Raw genomic sequence first — 20,711 nt, 5'->3', positions numbered from 1 at the left:
CAATTTGCTACATTTGGTTCATTCTTCACAAATTCAATTTAAGCCTCACCTCCTTTAGGAAACTTTCTTTGAACCCCTGGTTTGATTTGGAAAGGAGCTTTTGTGTTCACAGTGTACCCTGTGTAGAACTCTGCAGCTGTCCTTACCACAATACACTGTAACTGTGGCTTTATTTCCCTACCCCCTCACTCCTACCCCCTTATTCCAAGATAAGGACATTGCCTTCTTCTTTTTCCTCTTTCCTAAGAGAACCTAAGTTTTGTTCAGTTCTCTGTCCCTCCTGCATGTAGTCCACATAGTTCAAGAGAGGCCACCTCTTTCCTCTCAGGAATGGATCTGATTGTTTAAGCCAGTGATTCTCAACCAGAGGCAAGTTTGCCCCGCCAAGGAACATTTAACAATGTGTGGACACATATTTGGTTGTCACAACCAGGGCTTGCTACAGGCATCCAATTGGTAGAGTCCAGAGATGCTGCTAAACATCCTACAATGACCTGGATGGTCCCCTATGCCCTCCCTACTGGGCCCCATGGCCCCATCAAAGAGTCATCTGGCCCCAAACATCAAAATATCACTGAGGTTGAAGCATTCTGGTTTAAGTCAGTGTTTGTTTGTCTTTGTTCCCTGACTGTTAATGGTCTAAGGATGAATATATACCCTAAGTAATGAACCATACAGAAGCAAAGGACTGATATACCATGATTGGAAAAGGGATGGGATGATAAAGCTAGAAAGTTAGATTGTGGTTACACTGTGGCGAGTTTTCAGTGGAAGGCTAAGTATGGTCTTTGTACTATAATGGAGCAGGGTTAAAAAGTATTTCAGGAGAGTGGATCTACCATGTCACCTTCAGGATAGATGGAGCGTGACAGAGCATTATAGCCAGGAGCACATGAGACAGCTATTGCTACATTTCCTGAGTGAGGTGACATGGTAGGTGGTCCTATTTATGTCCCTAATGGTTAGTCTCCTACACCCAGGGGGACTCAAGACTGTTTCTTGAATAGTTGGTTTGCAACCGTTTTCTGGGACACAGTAAATAGATTATGATTCTCACCCAGTGTTCTTCTTTCTTAAAAAACCTATGTCACCTAGATGTCTGTGATTACACATGAAGAAAAATTAACATATAATAAATTCCAAATTTCCCTGTGTTTTGAAAGGACATCATCTTAGGTAAATTTTGCATAAACACTAAAGGCAGTTTGTGTGTGTGTGTGTGTGTGTGTGTAAATGTTTTCTTGTAGAAGTAACTTTTGAACATATTTTCCTGGGATAGATTTTTGGTCCATGTGGCAATGCCCTCTTGGGTTTCGAGTCTGAGTCTAAGGTAAATGCCCAAGATGTCGATGTTGGGGTGCCCTTTACCAGCTTCCTGGGGCTTCAGACCTGCCGAAGCAGCCCCTAGGCTTCTGCCATATCCCACTGCCCCACTTACTCCCCTGACATGCCTTCCTTCATTTTCCTGGCAGGTGAACACTGGCCCTGAAGGCATCAGGGAAGTTCACTGAGACTTGTTTTTTCCCTTTGTTCCTAGTAATGGTTCCAAGGTAAAGTTTTTTGGCAGGAAAACGACTGTGATGTTTTAGATTAATTCGGGGAAACTCCTAGTGGGCACCCACTGGCAACCTAATCAGTATTCACTGCTGCTTTTGTAGTGTGAAAGGAGATCTATAGTCCTGGCAACAAGTTTATAGAGAATTTATTCTTTATAATTAAGTGTAAAATATTGCTTTTAAGGTGTGCTTTTCTGTACTCAAAAATACTTAAAACTAAAAAATAAGACATTCTATAAATATATGTTTAAGAACTTAGTTTTGTAAGTCCACCCTTCCCCCCCTTCTTTTTGATTGTTAAAATGGAAAACATTGCTTTCAATGATTGGAAGTAAAATGTTGATGGCAAATTTAAAAGACATTATGATCCTTTATATCTTTTTTTCTTGGCAAAGCATCAATTACGAAACAATCTTGTCCTCTAACATCTGACAGTTACCATAAGATTATATCCTGTTTGGTTGGCAACAAAACCAGTTTGTTCGAATTTGCAGCAAAATTTTGAGCTTCTACATTACTGTTAAAAGAGACTTCAAATAAGAAAGATGAGGTTTAAAAAAAATCAGAAATGCAAAGAACGTCTTTTTAAAACGCAATCTCCAATTTTCAAAAGTAGGATTTCAGTGGGGCTGAGGGTGGGGAACCTACTGAATCCTTGAGGGAAGGAGAAGGGAGCACCTGGGGAGGGTGCCGATCGGACCAGCTCTCAGGTCTCGCTTTCTGTGCCCGCGTGTGACTGCGTGCACGCACGCGTGTGTGTCTGTGTGTGCCCGAGTGCGCGCGCGCGCGCAGCCACAGGGCCGCCGGGGTGCTCGGGCCGCGGTCTTCCTCGCGGCCGGGAGCGGGGCGCGCGTCCCCGGCGGGGCAGACCCGGGCCGTGCGCAAACGCGTGTAATCCCGGCTCTTTGTGTGTCTGTGCGGCTCCGCGCCGCCGCGGGCACCATTTTCTCCTCGGGTCGGGACAGGCACATAAAAGGGAAGGCGGCTGCCGCCCGTCGCCGTCCTCTTTCCCTCAGATGCCCTTTGCTGCAGGTTTATTATTACAGTACGGGCCGCGCCGCCTCTCCCCGCGGCCCTGGCCAGCCGCCGAGCTGTGCAGCGCCCTGGCTGCCTTCACGCCTGGCGCGTCCCCAAACCGCCTCCTCCGCCTCCTTATTTGTCTGAAAAGCAACCGCACGTCGAGGCGGAGAAGCCCGCCGGGGGCGGGAGAGGCCCAGCCGGGGTGTGTGCGCGCCGCGCTCCGGGGGCGGGGCCGGGGTGGCGCGCCGATCCGCGGGCCTCTTTGTCCCCCAGGCCCAGGCCGGCGCAGTGGGGGCGGCGCGGCGCGGCGCGGGGTGCCCGGGGTGCCGGAGGCCGGGGACGCGCGCGCGTTGGCCGCTCGCCGACCGGGCCCCGAGTCGCCGATTCCTGCCGAGTAAGCAGTCTGGCTCCGCCGCGGCAGCCCAGTGGCAGCAAGGCTGGGGCGCTGGCGCCGCGCCAGCCCATCAGAATTAGCTCATTGTTCACTAGCACACCAGCAGCGGAGAGGGAGCGGGAGAGAGAGAGAAACTGACTCTTAGAGAAAGGGACACACACTCTTGGAGAGAGAGCGCGCAAGGCAGGGAGACCTTCCCCTCCTTTTTCCAAGGCTGCACTTCTTGGAAGTGAAGCCGGTTTGGGTTTTGTTTCCCTTCCCCCTCCTCCCTCCTCTTCCTCCACCCCTTTTCCCTCCCCCTGCCCCCTCCCCCCACCCCCCAGCTGTCTTTCTAGCATGATACCCTTTTTTCATCCACATTTGTGTTTCAGGTGTAGAGAGGAGAGAGTGAACAGGGAGCGGGGCTTTTGTCTGTAAGTATATACCATTCCCATCCCCGGCCGGGAGCGCTGCTTTCTCTTTTGTGTCGATTTCTTGCCGTTGCTCTTAGCTGGACCCTTCCACCCTGCAGAGTTCATGCTTCTTCCCTCTAAATTTTCAAGAGCTGAAGGGTGTACTTGGAGAAATTCTGGCATTTTGGTCCTACTGCATTAAGGCTGAAATTTAACTTGGGCTTTTAAAAAAAAATGCACAAGTTAAGAGGGAGAATTCTTTTGGGAAGGGGTGGGGTTTTTTGCTTGTTGGTGTGGTTAATTTTTGTTCTTCTTGCTCATAGAGCATTGTTAGGAACTGTTTTGTTTCTTTGCATTAGATGCACTTTGGTGCATGCCACCCCCCCCCCCCTTTTATAAAATGAATGTGTTCCTCCATCCTTAGACTTTATTACTCTTTGAAAGCTGCTGTCGCCTCCAAGGGTCTTTTCAGGCATTCGGTCTTACAACACTTTTTTCTGCATTTTTTTATAAAGCAGTTAAACTTTGGGGGAGGGACGGGTTAAAAATAAGTGACTGCTTTTTGCTTGATGATGATAATCTGATTTGCATTGATATGTATCTGTAATACCATTATAGGAAAACTCGAAGAGCTTATGATACCCTGTTAGAGAACTTTCAGTGTCTCCATTCATCTTAATTTTTGTCATAACTTATGCTAACAAAGAACTGTTCTGATGACACAAAGGTTGAGAGGAAAATCACTGCAGCTTGTACATTAATGTTTATTTGGTTTAGGGAGAAGGGCATAATGGTGTATCTTCCTGACTTTTCCCCCTCAGTGTAGTTTTTTTTCCTTTTTTTTTTTTTTAAACACGGAAGGTTATGTAATGCAGTGCCATTTCCAAAAATATCCACTCTGAGGCATTACACTACACGGTGGAAGGCTGATTCCTATTCTGCTGTCTTGATTGCAAATATACTGCCAGTAGTATGTCTGGGAACAAAGAGCAGCCAGAAAACAATCTATTTTTATCACTTGGTTCTACTTTTAAGTTGCTAAACCTTTTGAACTCTTGCAATTTAAAGATGAACCCAACACTAAGAATAGCCCAGGACTCTGCAAAGCCAGGTACCAGGTACCTTTGTCCCCTATTTAAGCCAACAGACCGATTGAAAAGCTCTTTCAGAAGCCCCAGTGGTTACAATAATTTGCATGTAACTTAGCTTAACCACAGAAAATGGTTATTTGTCTGTAACCTCTAAGCAGGCGTTTCTCATTTGCTGACCTGTGGTGAGGCAATTTGTCTACTGTATTTAAACATATTTTGCAGGTTGGTTGGTCTCCTTGGACTGAAGAGAGGGAGGGTTCAAGGCCAAGACTGTTAAGGAGTCTCAAAATGGTAAGAATTGGTCATCAGAGGAGATTCTCATTTGCTTCTTATCAGTCTGTATTCCATTTAAGTATCAACCACCCACATACATCCCGCCTGAACCCTTCATTGTTCTACCCCATCTGACCTTTCAAAGGTTCTGTCTCCAGCCTGGGGAGCTTTGCAGTATAGCAGTTTATATGAATTGGATGTGGTGAATTAGGAATTAGGTCTTCTGATTTTCAGTCTTTTGAATAGAAAGCTGAAATTCCTCTTTCAGAAGTGAAGATTTATTTAACTTGTACAAGAGGAACCCTTCTGTTCTTTAAGAGTGATGTGTTGTGACATGCGTGGAAGAGGTGGCAGCAGTAGGGCTCAAACAAAGCAATGGGTCTTCTATTAGAGATAGCCAGAACTTATCCCAAAAGTAGGAGTCTGTGTCCAGCTAATCCAATAGCTATAGTATCTGCTATCTTTAAAAGTAATATATATGTGGAACATGGACTTTTATATTAATACACTCTGTCTATTATATCTCAAATGTAATTAGTGTTTTCCTTGTTGATTTATAACTTAATTTATGAGAGACATCTGCCCAGTTTTAGAAGATAAGCACGTTATCCTCTAAATGAAAGTGTAACTATTTCTGACAAGCATTATGATCCACAGAGGAGGCAGTTTAGTGTTTGATGACTGATTAAAGAAATAGATGAAATGCACATTAAAAACAGTTGAATATGTGCATTAATCTTCTTTGAAAAATTTCCTCTATGGAAGTAAAGTTGAACTGAAAAAAACAGAAATGTCATGAAACTTTTCAGTTAAGTACAGCATGTCCTACTGCAAATGTTTATGCTCTTTAAAACACCTCTTTGCCACTTAGAGTGTGTGATTTCCAAATTTAGTTCTCGTTTTTTCATTTAAATGAGGGAGGAATTTAATGAATCAAAATTGAATCCAATATACTTGATGTTTTCTTTGAGAACAATCCAAGTATAAGCTTCCAAGGAGAAGAATGAATCAGAAGCAGTTAAATGAATTCTGTTTGAATTCTGTTAATAGGTAAGCTCTTTATTTTTTTATGTATGCCTCACCTGTCATTTCAACAGGTGGGTGTCAAAGCATCTAACAAAATAGATCTTGCTTGGACATAGATGGCTAGTGACCAAATTAAGGAACTTAAGGTAGAAGGCAAAAGGGGTGAGCAGAAAATTAAACTAGTCAGTAGGTTTTGTGCAAATGGTTCCTAACTTCATATTAAATTCCTAACTAGCCATTGTCATAGAGTTCTAAGATGGTAATCAAATAAACTGCTGCACAATATTTTTTTTATTTAATTATCTTTTACTGTGACTGGCCACATCACCTTGTCTTGTAGCTCTTTATCCAGAACCTTACCTTTTGTGTCACCATAGATGGACCATGAAGATTCACGTGTGTTGTGATATGTCAGGTGACCAGTTTGGTTAAACATCAATTTGACCACTGACCCTGCCAAAACTAGCCCTAGAGATCAAGCTCAGAGAGTAAATATCATGTTTCCATAGTAGTGAGCAGAGTGAGCTTTGTGGAAGGCAAGCATGTGTGCCAAAGCCGAGAATGAAAGTTGGAAAGATTTGAATGCAGAAGAGCAAATTCCAATTATTACTACATGTTGTCAGTTTCTTACAGTTGTCGTTTATGTATGGTGGCAGAATGAGAAATCACAATTTGTTGCTCTTGGAAGGATTTTTAGTCATGGAAAAATTCTCACAACTTTTTGGTGATCCTTTCATCAAGATGTCAGTCCCTTTTGGCACAAGCCCATTGCCTGAAATGAAACCACCGACAGTTATTGTCTGTGGATGATTCCAAGTAACTTTCTAGCAATTCTCTTATTCCGGGAGGTCTGAGCTCTTCAGCCTTTTCACATACTAATGTAAAAAAAAAACTTTCAGTTGTGTGTGTGTTTTTTTTTTAAAACCGATATTAGAGGTGTCTTATACCTCCTTTTGTCCTTTTTGGAAAAATGAAGTTATTTTCTTTCCTCAATTAAAACTGGGATTACTTTGCTGATCTCTGTAACTGGCTTACTTAAAGACTTAGCCCATATACAATAGAAAGTAGTGCTAGGAAAGCAGTAGATTTAACACCTGGCCACAGCTAGAAAATACATAAACATGGCTTTTCTGTTGAACATGTATTTCTATTTACGTAATCTACAACACTAAAGAGGATCTAATTTCTGTGTATTTGACCTGTTTAGTAAAGGGCTTATTCCACATACAAATTTATAATCAGCTCATTCCAGAGTAAGAAATTAACTAGTAGACTCCAGAATTCAAAACAGAGTGATTCAATATTTAGACATTTAACATACCCCAAAATGATGTTTCACGACTATAATTTGAAGACACTAAAGAATACTAGTGTGTCTTTTGCATTATCAAAAAAATACAGCTGCTTTGTTCACTCTCTGAGGCGCTGATCACATTGTATTCCGTGCATGGGGCCCTTTGGGCACAACTCCAGGGGGCGCCATTTACATAGACTATAGTGCATCTGGGGTTGCGCATTTTAGGAGTACTGTTAAAAGTTTTAATTTTGAGTATGGTTTGCCTTATCTTAGTTTTCTAGAATGTTCTTTTTAATAACTCATCCCCCAGCTTTTTCAGTTTTCTAGTAAACATACCTTTCTCTAGTCCCCCCCATCCACTCTTTGCAATTAACAAGATATTGTGAGTCTGCAGAAATCTTCCACACTTCTTTAGTTTATATTTGGCTTTTTGTTAAATTTAGTTTCTAAGATTATATTTTATATGGGTCCTTGGTTTTTACTTAGCTGTTTTATTTTAAAGGTACTTGCTTCAGATACATCACTGAGAAGAAAATTCTTCAGAATGAGCAGATGGTCTTATTGAATAGCTTGAAAAAATAAATTATTTAATTCAGTGTCAAGGTTAAGTCCTAATTTTCAACATGACTGCCCTCTGTGCTGTAAACTTGCCTCCAAGTATGGATGTGCCATGGATTCACAGTGGCATAAGTGTGGGCTCATTATGATTTAACGGAGACCTAAGAATTGGAACAATTTTAGATTCTCTCTAAGACCAATGCTTAGCTTTTCAAAAAGATGAGTTGACTCCATTGTACCGTTCATAGAGCTCTGCTTTCTGTACAGTCTGTGAAGTGGCATTCATGGGTTTACAAGGAGACTCTTTCAATAATCTCTCCGTTAACATAAGGTTTTCTTGTTTAGAGAAAAAGACAAAGATTGCGGAGGGATGAGGTCCTGTTGGTAGCTGTGCCATTGGGTTTTGGAATGTAAATTTACAAATTGCCCAGTGATCCTTGATTGTGGAGATGCCGAAAAGTACCTAAGAGGGTAATTTTAGATGGTACTATCTTCTCTTTCACCAGGCCTTCTAGTACATTGTGAGGGGAGAATTGGGAATTGTTTGGAGAATTAGGACAGTAGGGATGGTCTATCTGGGTTTAGCCCCAGTCCCGCTTCCTCTTGAGCTAAATAGATAGTTCAGGCAGGAGAAGGTATTTGAGCAGAAATCTTGGAATAAACAGTTATTTAAAGTATCATTCTATTTTTGTTTGTTTGCTTGTTCTATTTTAACCTGGTGCAATTCTTAAAAACTGGCATGTAAATCAGATCTTCATAAATACACTGAAGGAATTCACTTTATTTTAAACCCTAAGATGAATACTTTAAAATAGGAAAATACACTTCTAAAATATGAATACTTTACTAAGCCAAATGAGTAACCTCCAGATTATGAGTTCTGTGCATTGTGTTTACTTACATTGGACTGACTGGGAGCCTTGGAGTGTAGTACTGTGGCTTCCTTGCTCTTTCACATATTTTTTAAGTGCTGCTTCTGGCTGGAAAGTCTTTTAAGGCCTTATCCTCACAACCAAAGTAAAATGGACGGTTGAGATAATTTATCTGAATAGTTACGCTTAAAACAAAACAAAACAAAAAAACGATTTTGTCTGCTACATCTTGGTTATTCAAAATGTTGCTGGAGTGAGGTAGGAGTGGGAGGGACTTGCCTGAATTATCTGAATAATTCCTTTGTTACACAGGAAAAGACTAGCAATAAAGAAATTTTACTAGTAAATCCAATTTGAATATCCCGGAAGAAAATATATTGAATGTACCTGGACTGTGTCATCTTAGTTGATCAAGATATATTTTAAAAATTCTGATTTTAAACCACTCCTTTGCTTTCTACTGGAAAACATGTTAACCATAAATCTCAGATCTCAGCCCACATCTGTAGAAATTATGCTTACTAAAAATGTTATTTATTGGGTCTAAATTTATCTGAAATGGGTATTTCTGGACATATTTTGCACCTAGGGACAGCTTTAATAATCTCTTATCTCAGTGGTTTAAAAAACAGCAGTGATCCTGAAATTGATCTGTTAGTGCATGACAGTATTAGCAGCTCTAATGGTTTGGGATTTAAGCATTAGCATGGCTCTCAACTAAATTCTAAATATCAATTCCATTATTAGTAGCAATGCCATGGTATTAACCTGCTGTAACACTTGATTATACTCTCCTGCATTATTTGCTAGTTGGATCACATGCATTTCTTTCACTGACCAGCTAAATTATAGGCTCCCAGAAGGTATATAAACTTCATATACAGTGCTTAGTAAAGTATTAAATATATGTTAGAAGCTCAGTAAATATTTGATCTAAACATGCTAATATCTATTAAGTTGGGCTTTAGAAAAATTCATCCTTAATGACTTAATCTTGTTTAGTTTTGGTGGACTAGAAGTTATTTGTATCCTTTCATTCTTCTAAAGAGCTAGGAAGTTGAAGTAAATGTAATTTTGGTTTCCACAGCAGATTATTTTCCATTATTTATTAACAGGAGAAAAAAAATTGTAATTGAGCCGTAAAGCCACTCGCCAGAAAAGAGTGGCTTGCAGTTGCTCGCGTTTACCAGCGTTTAGAGCCACGCTCTGAACAACCTGGTGCAGTGCTAGTTCTCTAGGCTTGATCCAGCTGTGGTACTCAAAACTCACAGCAGCTTTTCCTGCAGTCCTAAAGATCCCTTCCGGGATCCAGAAGGACCTTTGCTCCCAGGATTAGAACTTTAAAGCCTTTACTTATTTCCAGTATAATCTCATTCTGTGATATTTTGAAAAGGCTCCCAAGAAAGAGATGCCGTGTCAGAAAGTACTGAAGAAGATGAGAAGGGTTAGCAGTGGGGTTTTGCATCTCTTGCCATGTCAACTACACAAGTATTTTTTTTTATCATTTTCTTTATGCTTTTCTTTGCATTATGGAAGGTGCACAGTTGGCCAGTGCTCTCAGTGGATTTGTATTTTAGTTGTGGCAGGAAGACTAACATGCATGACGAACTTAATCATTGTCTTGCAATATAATCCAGTGCTGAATTGTAAGATGCAGAAGAGTGGTATTGGGGACTGGGGTAGAAATTAAGCTAGACCCAGAGATGACAAACTTGTGGCACGCATATCACCACTGACTCCTCTACACCTGTGGCAGACATTGCTAATCAGTGTCTTGACACTCAGTACTCATCCTGAATATGATTTCCAAATCCTCGCTGTCTTGTTCCATTAACAACTGGTTGGAGTCAGCACAAAATTTGAAACCTAGAAGCTCCTTGAGAGCAGGTACTATGCCTTCTTAAGATTTTTAGGGCTAAGCATCAATCCTTAATAAATATTGAGTGAATGAAGAATTAAGAATATTTGGGTAGATTTAGATGAGAGAAAAGCATATTCCTGATAAAAGGAATACGTTAGAAAGGCATGCTTACAGGAGTGAGCATAATGCATTTTTACTACAGTCGGGAATGGCCTCCTCCCTGTTTAGAGCCCCTGTGCTCTCAAAGACAGACCTCACACACTAGGCCTAGAAGTCGAGGACTCAGTGTGCTGAGCCAGAGGAAGCCACTGAGCAGGCATCTTGGAGATGGCCCGAGGCTCTCACTCAGGTTCCAGCCTGTCTCACGTTCTTTGAGTTTCGATCGTGCCCAGCAGAAGAGAGCACGGACACTCACTCACGTACACCTTCTGTTTGATTGTAAGCCTAACTTACTGCTGCCTCTCACTCCTTGGGTCAGGGTGGAGTGGTGGAAAGAAGGAAGGTCCCTAGCTGGAAGGAACTGGGACGGGAGCACACTTAAACTCTTTCTTGGGAGAAGGTGGCAGCACTTCCACTGGTAAATACCAGCGGGTTCATCAGTATCCACTTGGCCAGAGAGGGTGTGCTGCTGTGCCAGCTGCGTGAAAGGAGGCCCCATGCTTCCCTTCTGTGAGGCTAACTGGGTGTAGCCATGTGCTAATCAGTTGCAACCACACGCACCCAGCTGGTTCTCTCTCTCTACTTCTTCCTGATTAGCCAGACGTACGTATTCAGAACTCAAGCCAACACTTACATCATCCCCATAAAATTGTTTACAATTTGAGGCCTACAGGCTGTTACTAATTTAGTCAGTAGTCTAGTGACCATCATAAGGGAATCTCATCACGTGATAACACAACAGTTGGGGAAAGCCAAGACCAAGAAGGATTCTTCTGGAATCTCTTCTGGATACAGCACAGACTCAGAAAGCAACAGCTGCAAGGTTTTCAACATGAGATGATTTTACCAGCTCTTTTGGCCTCTTCAGGTGAGGTTGGTCTCATCCCCTAAGTCTCTTAGTTTGTGACATAGGTAAGCACTATTCCTTGAATTCCTTACGCCTACTCCCACCTCATACTTTCCAATATTTTTATTTCAGCTTCTGTGTTTGAACTTTAATAAATTTAATTTCTGTGCCTGGGCAGCCATGCCAAAAACTATGTGAAATCATCTTTTATTTCTGGCTACTATAACATATATTTTCTTAGAGGGACCAGGCCACTTGTTATTCCGAACATGCCCCAGGAGGCCCTCCCTCTGTGCTTTTGCTTACACAGTCCTAGAAAGAATGCTCCTCCTGACAAAATAAAGTTCTTCTTCCAGATTGAATTTAAATGACAACTTCTCCGTGAAACTCACCCCAGGACATCCAGCAGGAATAATCTTGTGCTCCTCTGTACACTCATCACACAACATTCTACTTGTAGCTGAGCTCTTTTTGCATGCTTTGCTATCCTCCAAGATTGTAAACTTGAAACACAAATACTGACCTCTAGTAAGTGAGCATCAGGCCTCTTTTTATGGTAGCAGTTGAGGCTGCGGTGCCTCATTATTTTCCCTTTCCTCTATCAGGATGGTGAGTTCAGGTGTGGAAAAGTTTCATCATTGAGAGGGAACTCTAGAACAACTAGTGAAGTTGACTGGCATTCTTTTCCTGTAGAGTGGAAGGAACCCCTAACCTTCATGGACCTTAGAATAGATTGCACCTCTGAGAACCAGTCTGACCACTGCTCCAGTACCTGTGCAGGAACTGGCACATCCTTAGTAACCAGGAAATGTCTGTGGCATAAATGAATGAGTCAGAGCTCAGGGATACATGGAGATCTGTTATTTCTGGGCCGAACCAGGTGTCTCACCTTGAGATTTACAACTAGTAATAGCCCAACACTTTACAGGGTCTCAACAGTTCAGATTATAAAATGTATGACCCCAGAAATGAGATCACCGTGCACAGGTGATGAATTTACTGCTGAAAACTCCTCTCACTGAATAAAGAAGGCTTAGCGTTAGGTAAGAGGGGAGAGTTAAGTGAAATCTAAGCACAATACAAAACCAGCTCCTCAATTCTGCACTCCCTTCTACACTTCTTTAGAAGGGGCCCTGAGAGCATCCAGAAAGTTAGTTCAGTGTGATCTGCTGCAAGAGGACTCTCACCTTTAGGGTGGAGTCACACATCCATCCGGAATGTGGCTGTGGAGTGCCATTGTGCTCCAGGTTATCAGTGGTGTTTTCCCAGCGGTCCCACAGTTTGCCTCTCAGCAATCTGACTGAGGCAGTCATGACAGTAGAACATCATCTGCTCTGGTTTCACAAGGTAATGAAATCTTCATAAATAAAGTGATTGCTTGTTATTACCTTAGGATAGTTTCCAATCTAAGCTTTGTGCCTACAAAGTGTTAGAATTATCTAGCTGGAAGTATTTTTAAACCCTTGATTTTACACTGTGCTTGTTCAGTGTTCATCCTCATTCTCATAGACTAAAATACAAACAATCCATGTTCGAAAAGGAGAAGGGAAAGATATTTAAGAGAATGTGATCAATGAAAGGAAGGTCCTTTTGCCCCTTTTAAGCCGAAATTGGGAACTGGAGCCATTGATTAGAAAGAAAGGGAGGATGGCTGAATAGTTGTTGCCGATGAAGATATGAGCCAGAGACTCATACCAATAAGTAATCAAAACAAGAGGGAGATTCATAATGTGCACAGAAGTTTTGGTGTGCTTGCCCAGGTCTAGCTCTTCTCCCTTCTCCACTCCAGCCCTTACTCAGATCACCATCACACGCCACTGTCCTTTGATTACTGGGGCAGGTAACAGCCTTCCTGTCTGAACTGTGTTTGATACAATTCCAGCAGGGAAAAGTACTGCAGTCCAGTGGCTGAACAGGGAGAAAACTACAAAAGTTGTTGTGTTTAAAATGGGTCCAGGCATTTTGAGGTCACTTTTATTGGATACAGTCAGTGTCAGATATAGAACCCATTCTTGGACAGGAAAGAGTAGAAATTAGAAGATACTGCGTGTTTGGCAGCCAACATTCAGAACTGTCAAGGAAAAACTAGAGTCTGTAGTTGGATAAACATGACCCAAGTAAGGGATCGTTGTTAAGTACTTTTCCAAGAAGTAAGTACTTTTCATGCCGTTTGTTAAGTCATCATAGTGAAAGTTACCAAAAGGCTTATTGAGACCATGAGGGCAAAGTCTGTTCTTGTGCACATTTGCCAGGCGGTTGCTGAACCTGTGTGCACCATTGTGCCATGTGGATTTGGCAGTGCATGGCTGAACATTTAGCCTAGTGTCTGCTGCGTTGTAGGGACCCAGTTAACACTGACTGAGAGAATGAATACGGGGGCAGAAAATGGACCCACTGTTTCAAAGATGCGATCTCATGGACTTTCTGTGGTTGCATGGCTAAGAGAATTAGAATTTCAGAAGATGAATTCATTAACTAGCCCCCTTCTTTCCTGAATAGATGTCCCAGGATTTGGTGGCTTCGCCCTCAAAAATTTTTTTGAAAAAAAAGGTTTCTTTGCTACTTTGGCGTATCCAAACTAATGTGACATTTTCTTTAATAAGATGCTCTTTCTTTAGAATTGAAAGCTACCTATGAAATATTCAGTACTTCACAGAAAGTATTTAGTAAATATTTCTTGGTATATTGATTGGATAATCAATTAATATATCTACTCAACCAATTCAGTTAATAGAGCATCAGAAATTCTGCCCGGATCTTCTTGGAGCCCGTCTCATCTTTGTAATTTTGATCCTTAATCATCTGGATTTGACTGTTTCCAAAGCCTGGATGCTCTGGACTGTAACTAAGGCTCCATTTATACATCATGGGTCTAATTATACATCATGGAATGCCTCTGGCCCTTGGATATTTTGTTTACTTCTTGATAATAGAATCTTAAATTGTCCTGATCTTGTTATCAAGGTCTGGGAGTCAAGTCTCCACATCTTTTCACTTCATCTTCATTAAGCCTATGCTTTTTTTTTTTTTTCATGAGGACTGCTTTTGAAACTTTAATTTTATTATACAGGATTAACAGTCTACACTGCTACTATCAATTCAATCAGAAATTCAATTAAATTTGTTTTTTTTGGCATCATATAAACAGTTCATCAGATAGTTAATGTAAATTTTTAGCAAATTGATCAGTATTCTTATATTATTTAGATGAAACCAGAGGGGCACTATGTCTTTAACTGATTGAATGCAGTACTCTACATGTAGTCTGAGGATCAGATACTACTTTTCTTGTTATTTACTATTTGTTACCTTCATGATAGTAATAACTAATAATTGGCTTGTTCCCTCATCTCCATTTTTCCATTTTTCTGTCTTTAGAACTGACTGCATTTTTACTACATTAATTCAAAGTTTCCAAATAGAGTCAGGTTAAATTTTTTTTCTTTCTGAATTACCATTCTTAGTAGTTTCTACACTGCTTCTCTGGTCTAATAAGTATTTTCTTCCTCTTCAACAATCACTTCATATTTATATGTAGTGCATAGCTTGTATATCTGCATATCATTGATAAAGAGAAGAGTTTAATTCTCCTTTGACTAAACAGTTTGTTCTGAAATTGAAATTTTGAAAGAGCAGAGTTACAGTGAACATGATTTCAAATGCATTTGATGAAAGAAAAATGTTCTGAATTAGACTGTCCATTGCTAGACCATCAGAGAAGTTGTTTGAGAGTTCATTTAGGGGTCATATTAAAACAGTTTGGTTTCTCAGCAAATGCGCTTTGTAATTAGCTTCAGTGTTTGCTAGATATTTGTATTGTGCTGAACATTTCCTTCCAGGGAAAACTGAAAAAAGACAAAACTGGGGGGACCAGTGTTGCTTGGGCTTAATTAGATCCGCAGTCCTAATGTAGCCAAGCGAGAGTTGCTGCTCTAAGCGTAGTCTTTCCCGCAACGACTGTAGCAACACGTGGACACTGGCGAGCACACCCTCTGTGCCCTCACACAGTGCTGATTTTTTTAGATAAGTTATTTTTGAGGGCAGCTATTTATCAGAAACACAGCTAGCAGAGCAACAGATATTTTTTAGAAAACTACTCTTGATAGTGGGTGTCAGAAATCCATCTAAAGTTCATCACAAGGGCACTAAGTGGCGATGCTCAACACCTCTTGGGGGAGTGAAAACAGGCCCTAGCTCTCAGGGGCCTCGTGACGCCACTGCAGGTGGCTCTGGGGAAATAGCAGAGAAGACGGATATTGACAGACCGTGGTCTCTGAGAAGAGAGGCTGGGTTTGCATCCTGTCTTCTCCACTTCTTGGGCATGTGAGCTTGGGCAGGCTCCCTGACCACTCCGCATCAGCATTCCCACTTGTCACACGGTGAGGAGGAGGAGGAGAACAGCTAACCCAGATCCACTTGGTCCTTATGTGCTGGACCCTGTTGCCATGGCTTTACAGGTATTGAAGCATTTCATCCTTGCAAAGTACCCTGAGGATTAAATGAGTGTGCCTGGAAAATATGGCTAAAATTTAAAAAAAAAAAATTATGATGAACTCTAGTATGCGTTTCCACAGAAAACAGTGGGTCTCCAAATTTACATACTCTGCTGGTGTGGGTTCCAATTCCTCTCATGCATTGCTCACAGTTCTCTTCCTTTGGAGAAGTTTAGTTTTGCTTATTGGTTTACAGTGGAAGAAGGACTGAGGGGAAAACCCCAAAAGATGTCAATGTCAGTGTATTCTCTTATTGCAGAATGCAGTCAGGCCTTGGAATTAAGTCCTGAGTTTCCAATGCTGTCTTTTTTGCATTGATTAGAATATAAGTGATCCCTTTCTCAGGGAATTTAGCCTCCTAATTTGGCATTCCTTTTGCAGTTATCTTCGCAACTCTTGAGCTATTTGTTGGGTGACTCTCAGTCCTAAAACACTTTGTCCGTTTGGGTTGGTGGCCTCCCCATTAGGTCTCCTCTGCTTCCCATGGTACTGGCTGACAGAGCCTTTGTCAGGGAGAAGTCTTCTGATAAATCAGACCCCACTCCACTCAGTGGGGCTGAAAATCCAGGTGGTGTACAGGGGCACATCCATCCTAATCTTATTCTATTCCTTTTGTACTCTAGTTTTTCGCCAGTTTTCACAGAGGATCGGTTACTAGAAGCCTCTTAGTGCCCTCTTTGTGACCTGAGCACTTAGAACATGTGGATTCAAATCTGGCTATATTTCCCTCCTTTTTAAAGCCAAACTTCTTATAAGATAATCAACTAGCCTCTGATTTAAACCAATTTTAATTATATCCTCTTCACAATAGAAACCACTTTCCCTCCAAATTTGGTGATCTGTTATGATGCTGCTTGCTGTTGAAGAGTTATCAGTCTTTAAATGACCAAGAGGGTGCAAGACAAGCACTGAACTGTGAAATGACATACTAAATGCTGAGTGGTTTGCAGCTGCCAGCAGAAGAGGGTGCACTAATGGAAAGAGTGAATAACTTCTTTTGGAATGAGCACTTTGGAAGAAAATTCACATTTTCTGGAAAAGTCAGTCTTGCACATGTCAGGAATAGGAATGCTTTGAAATGTCCACAAACTCAAAAGCAACTGGCTATCTCATCATTCACCCACATCAAGAAAAACCCCAAATCCTTATGTTCAGATAAATACTTATTTCACTAGCCTTTGATTGAGGGCTTTAGCAAAAGAGTTACGAGGACTTATTCTTCCACATTGTTGGTGAAAATTTTCATAAGATTTTAGTGGATAGTGCAGTAACTTTAGGACAGGAGGAAAGAAAAATTAGCATTCTTGGTGCGTAGAAATCAGACTTCTAGCAGTTATTTGCAGGTGAAACCCAGCATACCTAAAATTATTCAAACCAGCTAATAAAAACAAGTCTAAATATTTCCTATTAACCTTGGAATGTGCTTGGAAAATGTCCTGCTAATTCCAGATGTCTAGTATTGGAAAGCATATCAACAGCATGACTCTTTGTGGCAGAGAATACAGTTGAAAAATTCATAAGTGCAGTTTGGTGCACTGGAGCCCAATATGGTTTTCTTTCTTCCATTCCTTCCTTGCTTCCCTCCTTCCTTCCCTCCCTCCCTTTGTCTTTCAGTCATTTGCTGTCTCTCTTTCTTTCTTCCTCCCTTCTCTCCCTTCCCTTTCATCTTTCCTTCTTTCTTCTTTTCTTTCACCTTGAAAGTAGGAGAAACACTGCAAGATGTGGTGTTTCTAATTTCTTGGTTACAAATGAAAACCAATTTATATAAGGGAATAAGGTGGTCCAGACTTAGAACTGAGATGTGTTAAGTAAATATTTACTCTGGTTCCACTCCAGGGAGGTAAAAGATTTTATTAACATATTTGTTGAGGTCATGGGGCAAGGAAAAGCTTATGCTGTGCTTAAATGCCTGAGGGGCCTTTTTTTTTTTTTTTTTTCTTTTCTTGCTAGTTGACAGACAAAGGCCTGTATTTTTTTTTTCTGCTGAAAAGAGCAAATGTCTTGTTTTGTGGCCTGTACTTTCTTATTGTTCACTCACAAACTGCTTAATCCCAAACCAGAGTTTTAAAAAGCTGCTTTATTTTTTCCCTTTGTTCAGAAAATCTCTTCTTAGATATCCCTTATGAGATTTGTTTCCAAGCTTTCTTCTTGTACTTTTTCTCCTCGTTTACTTTGGGCTGTTATCAGCTGTTTGTACTTTGTTTTGTCTTCATCATTGAAAAGAAAAATCACCCATTAAAAGTCTATATTTGAAGTGTTGAACTTAAATTCCTTGAGTCCAGTCCACAATTTGGCTCTGATTACCGTACCAGGCTGACCTCCAGCCCAGGGGAGGGTGCCTTGGCAGAAATCTGAGAATTCCTCGATCAGTAACTCCCTTTTTTGGATTTATGGAGCCTTTAGGTGGATTGCTTTGTGCTAAACTTGTTCCTATTGGAAAGGAATGAGGCTGGGATGAGAGCCGTTTGTAGGACACAAATATTTGCAGCTGACCTTGGGTTCAGCAAGCTGAGTTCTCCAGCTGCTGCTGCACCCTGCCTTGAACTACACTCCATCCAAACCCCCCAGACTCACATAACGAACAGTTTCAAAGAGCGGTGACAAAGCAGAGTTGGGTAATGTTGTTAACCTTTTGTGGCTTGCTTCTGACTCGATTCCTTGTTCCTCTAAGTCTTTGCTCTTATTCTTAGAAATCAAATTTTAAAAGACTCAGCAGCCAAACAAGCAGAATATTATATTGTGGAACAGAGCGACTGTGAAAGCGCTTTGTGCTGACGATTAATTTCACATGTAAACACTTTCATTTTGTTGCCAGCGAGGAGACTTCCTTTTCCTTTCTCTGCCTAGTTGAGATCTAGAAATGAAATTCCACAGCTGTCAGGCTCCCACATATTCATCAGCGGCCTCTCAAGATGGCTTCACAACCGGCAGAGGGAATCTAGAGGATTCCGCGATTAAACTCTACACTGCTTGTTTCAAACACCCCAACTCACAAAGGAAAGAAATGTGAATCCTTTGCCTGCCTGACATGTAATCACGGGCAGTAACATCATCTGCTGCATAGTACTCATAAAATGTGCCCGTAGTAAACATATGCACCTAAAGCAAAGTTAACGCCAGTGGGCTTAACCAGTGTGTGAGCTATGAACCACAGTTGGCTCCCCACCCCCATTTCTACAGGTTAAGAACTTATCAGGCCATGGAAAAACCGAGGGTGTCGGCAGGTGTTGTAGTACAGCAGTGCCCTAAAAGGCCATCCCTTCCTTTCTAGCAGGAGGGCATTTGTGGTTGAGTACAATAGTCAGGTGTTTGTAATGCTTTCTCTTTGATTACCCATTGTTAGCACAACCAGCTCCTCTGTGTGTGTGTGTGTGTGTGTGTGTGTGTCTGTATTTAAATTAGGGTGCTGCATGTTTCACTTAGTTCTTGAACCAGAATGTTTGCCAACCTAGGGACCAACTAACACTTTTATTTTATTTTCCAGAATCTGCAGAGGTGGCATACACTATCTGAATGACCCGGTGTTCTGCATATTTATCTTTTTGACTTCTAGTTGCAGTGCATTTCCCCCACTGTGTACTCCATCTCCAAGCAGCATTCACAGGGTTAGGCAGATATCTAAGACTGGGTCTCTAGAGAGACAGCTCAGTGCGTCATCCTTTGGCACCATCTAATCTTTGATGTAACGCTGTTCAGAGAAAATGAGCCTTGTAACTCATTTATGGTTTCAGTTTACATGCTGCCCTCTCACATGGCCAGTAATACCTGGGAGCAGACTGGCTTTTGAGGGAGACTCCAGTCGCATCACTTTAAAGGGTATTTGCAGAAATGAAGAGCATGTATGTGCACATAAATTCTCCTTGTATTACAGTACTGGGTTTCACAACCTCCCAACTAATTAGGCAGAGTGGAATATGTATACATGTGCTCACGCAGGCACACATACACACTGTGTAATTGGCAAAGCGATTATAAAATATACTCCTTTGCTGCTCAAAGAATTAATTATGCAGGTTGGACATCTGCTGCTCTAGTTCGCTCTCCTAATTGCAGGGGGTGGGCATCTATCCTTGGTAAGTCATAAAAGGGCCATTGTTTAAGCACATAGAACCCCACCAAGGGTAGAAAATAATATTATAATTATGGTCGTTAACAACCAAACCATGCAACATCCTCATAGCAGGTTTCTCAGAAGGTATGTTAACCAGCTTATGTGTACATGGTATATTTAGGCTCCAAATAAAGCCATGACCCTGCCTTTGAAGATCATTCTCATTTAAGAATCTCCCCAAAGAAGTACTGATAAAGACAGTAAATGAGCAGAGGAAAATACCAACTTAGAAACAGGTAATAAATAGATATAATTCAGAATTTACATGCAGTATGGTAGAAGTGATAGGAAGCGCGTTGATTAGACTCATTCTGTATGTGGACTATCCTATTGGAAAATAAATAGCAAGTTTTGATATGAAAAGCTTGAGAGGTTAAAAAAAGAATTTGAATGGTAACCTAGTTGGCATTTTATGGGCGGGGAGAACCTTGCAGGAGTGGTCTCTGATTTCTTCCACATTTTATTTTTCTAATTTGGATACCAAGTAATATTCATTGCAAGCTAATTGCCTTATAGACTTAAGAAAATGAAGTTATTTTTCATGACGCCTTGCCCTGAGAATAAAACAAGCTTTGAAAGAAGGAAGGAAAGATTTAAAAAGGCAAAAACCATGAGCATTTCTTCTAAACTTGTATGCAGTGATAGACAATTGAAACGGAAATGCCCAACCATCAAATACATTTGAGAGGATCAGTAAGAAAGAGTATGTTTTCTCCATAAAACTATATTTAAATGTATAGTGGGTTAAAATGCATTAACTA

General features: G+C 41.2%; 1 protein-coding gene across 3 annotated transcripts in view; it reads left to right on the top strand.

Annotated features, from left to right (window-relative positions):
- NREP (neuronal regeneration related protein) overlaps window positions 1-20,711 on the top strand; it is an 83,662-nt gene that overhangs the window by 52,299 nt on the left and 10,652 nt on the right. The window contains exons 1-4 of one of the 3 annotated variants that reach the window (XM_057737506.1): window positions 2,865-2,970; window positions 3,342-3,383; window positions 4,676-4,744; window positions 19,324-20,186. Coding sequence is in view for 2 of the 3 variants with exons in the window: in XM_057737531.1 (XP_057593514.1) it covers window positions 4,742-4,744 (3 nt within the window). In the remaining variant the exon portion in view is untranslated. Of the gene's footprint in view, window positions 1-2,864; window positions 2,971-3,341; window positions 3,384-4,675; window positions 4,745-19,323; window positions 20,187-20,711 lie in introns of those variants that run through there. The other 2 variants (XM_057737524.1, XM_057737531.1) reach the window with 2 other exon arrangements.

This window comes from Hippopotamus amphibius, chromosome 1 (genome assembly GCF_030028045.1).
Source record: "Hippopotamus amphibius kiboko isolate mHipAmp2 chromosome 1, mHipAmp2.hap2, whole genome shotgun sequence".
NCBI lineage: Eukaryota > Metazoa > Chordata > Mammalia > Artiodactyla > Hippopotamidae > Hippopotamus > Hippopotamus amphibius.
Note: the sequence above shows the minus strand (reverse complement) of the source record. Positions and strands in the feature narration are given on the sequence as shown.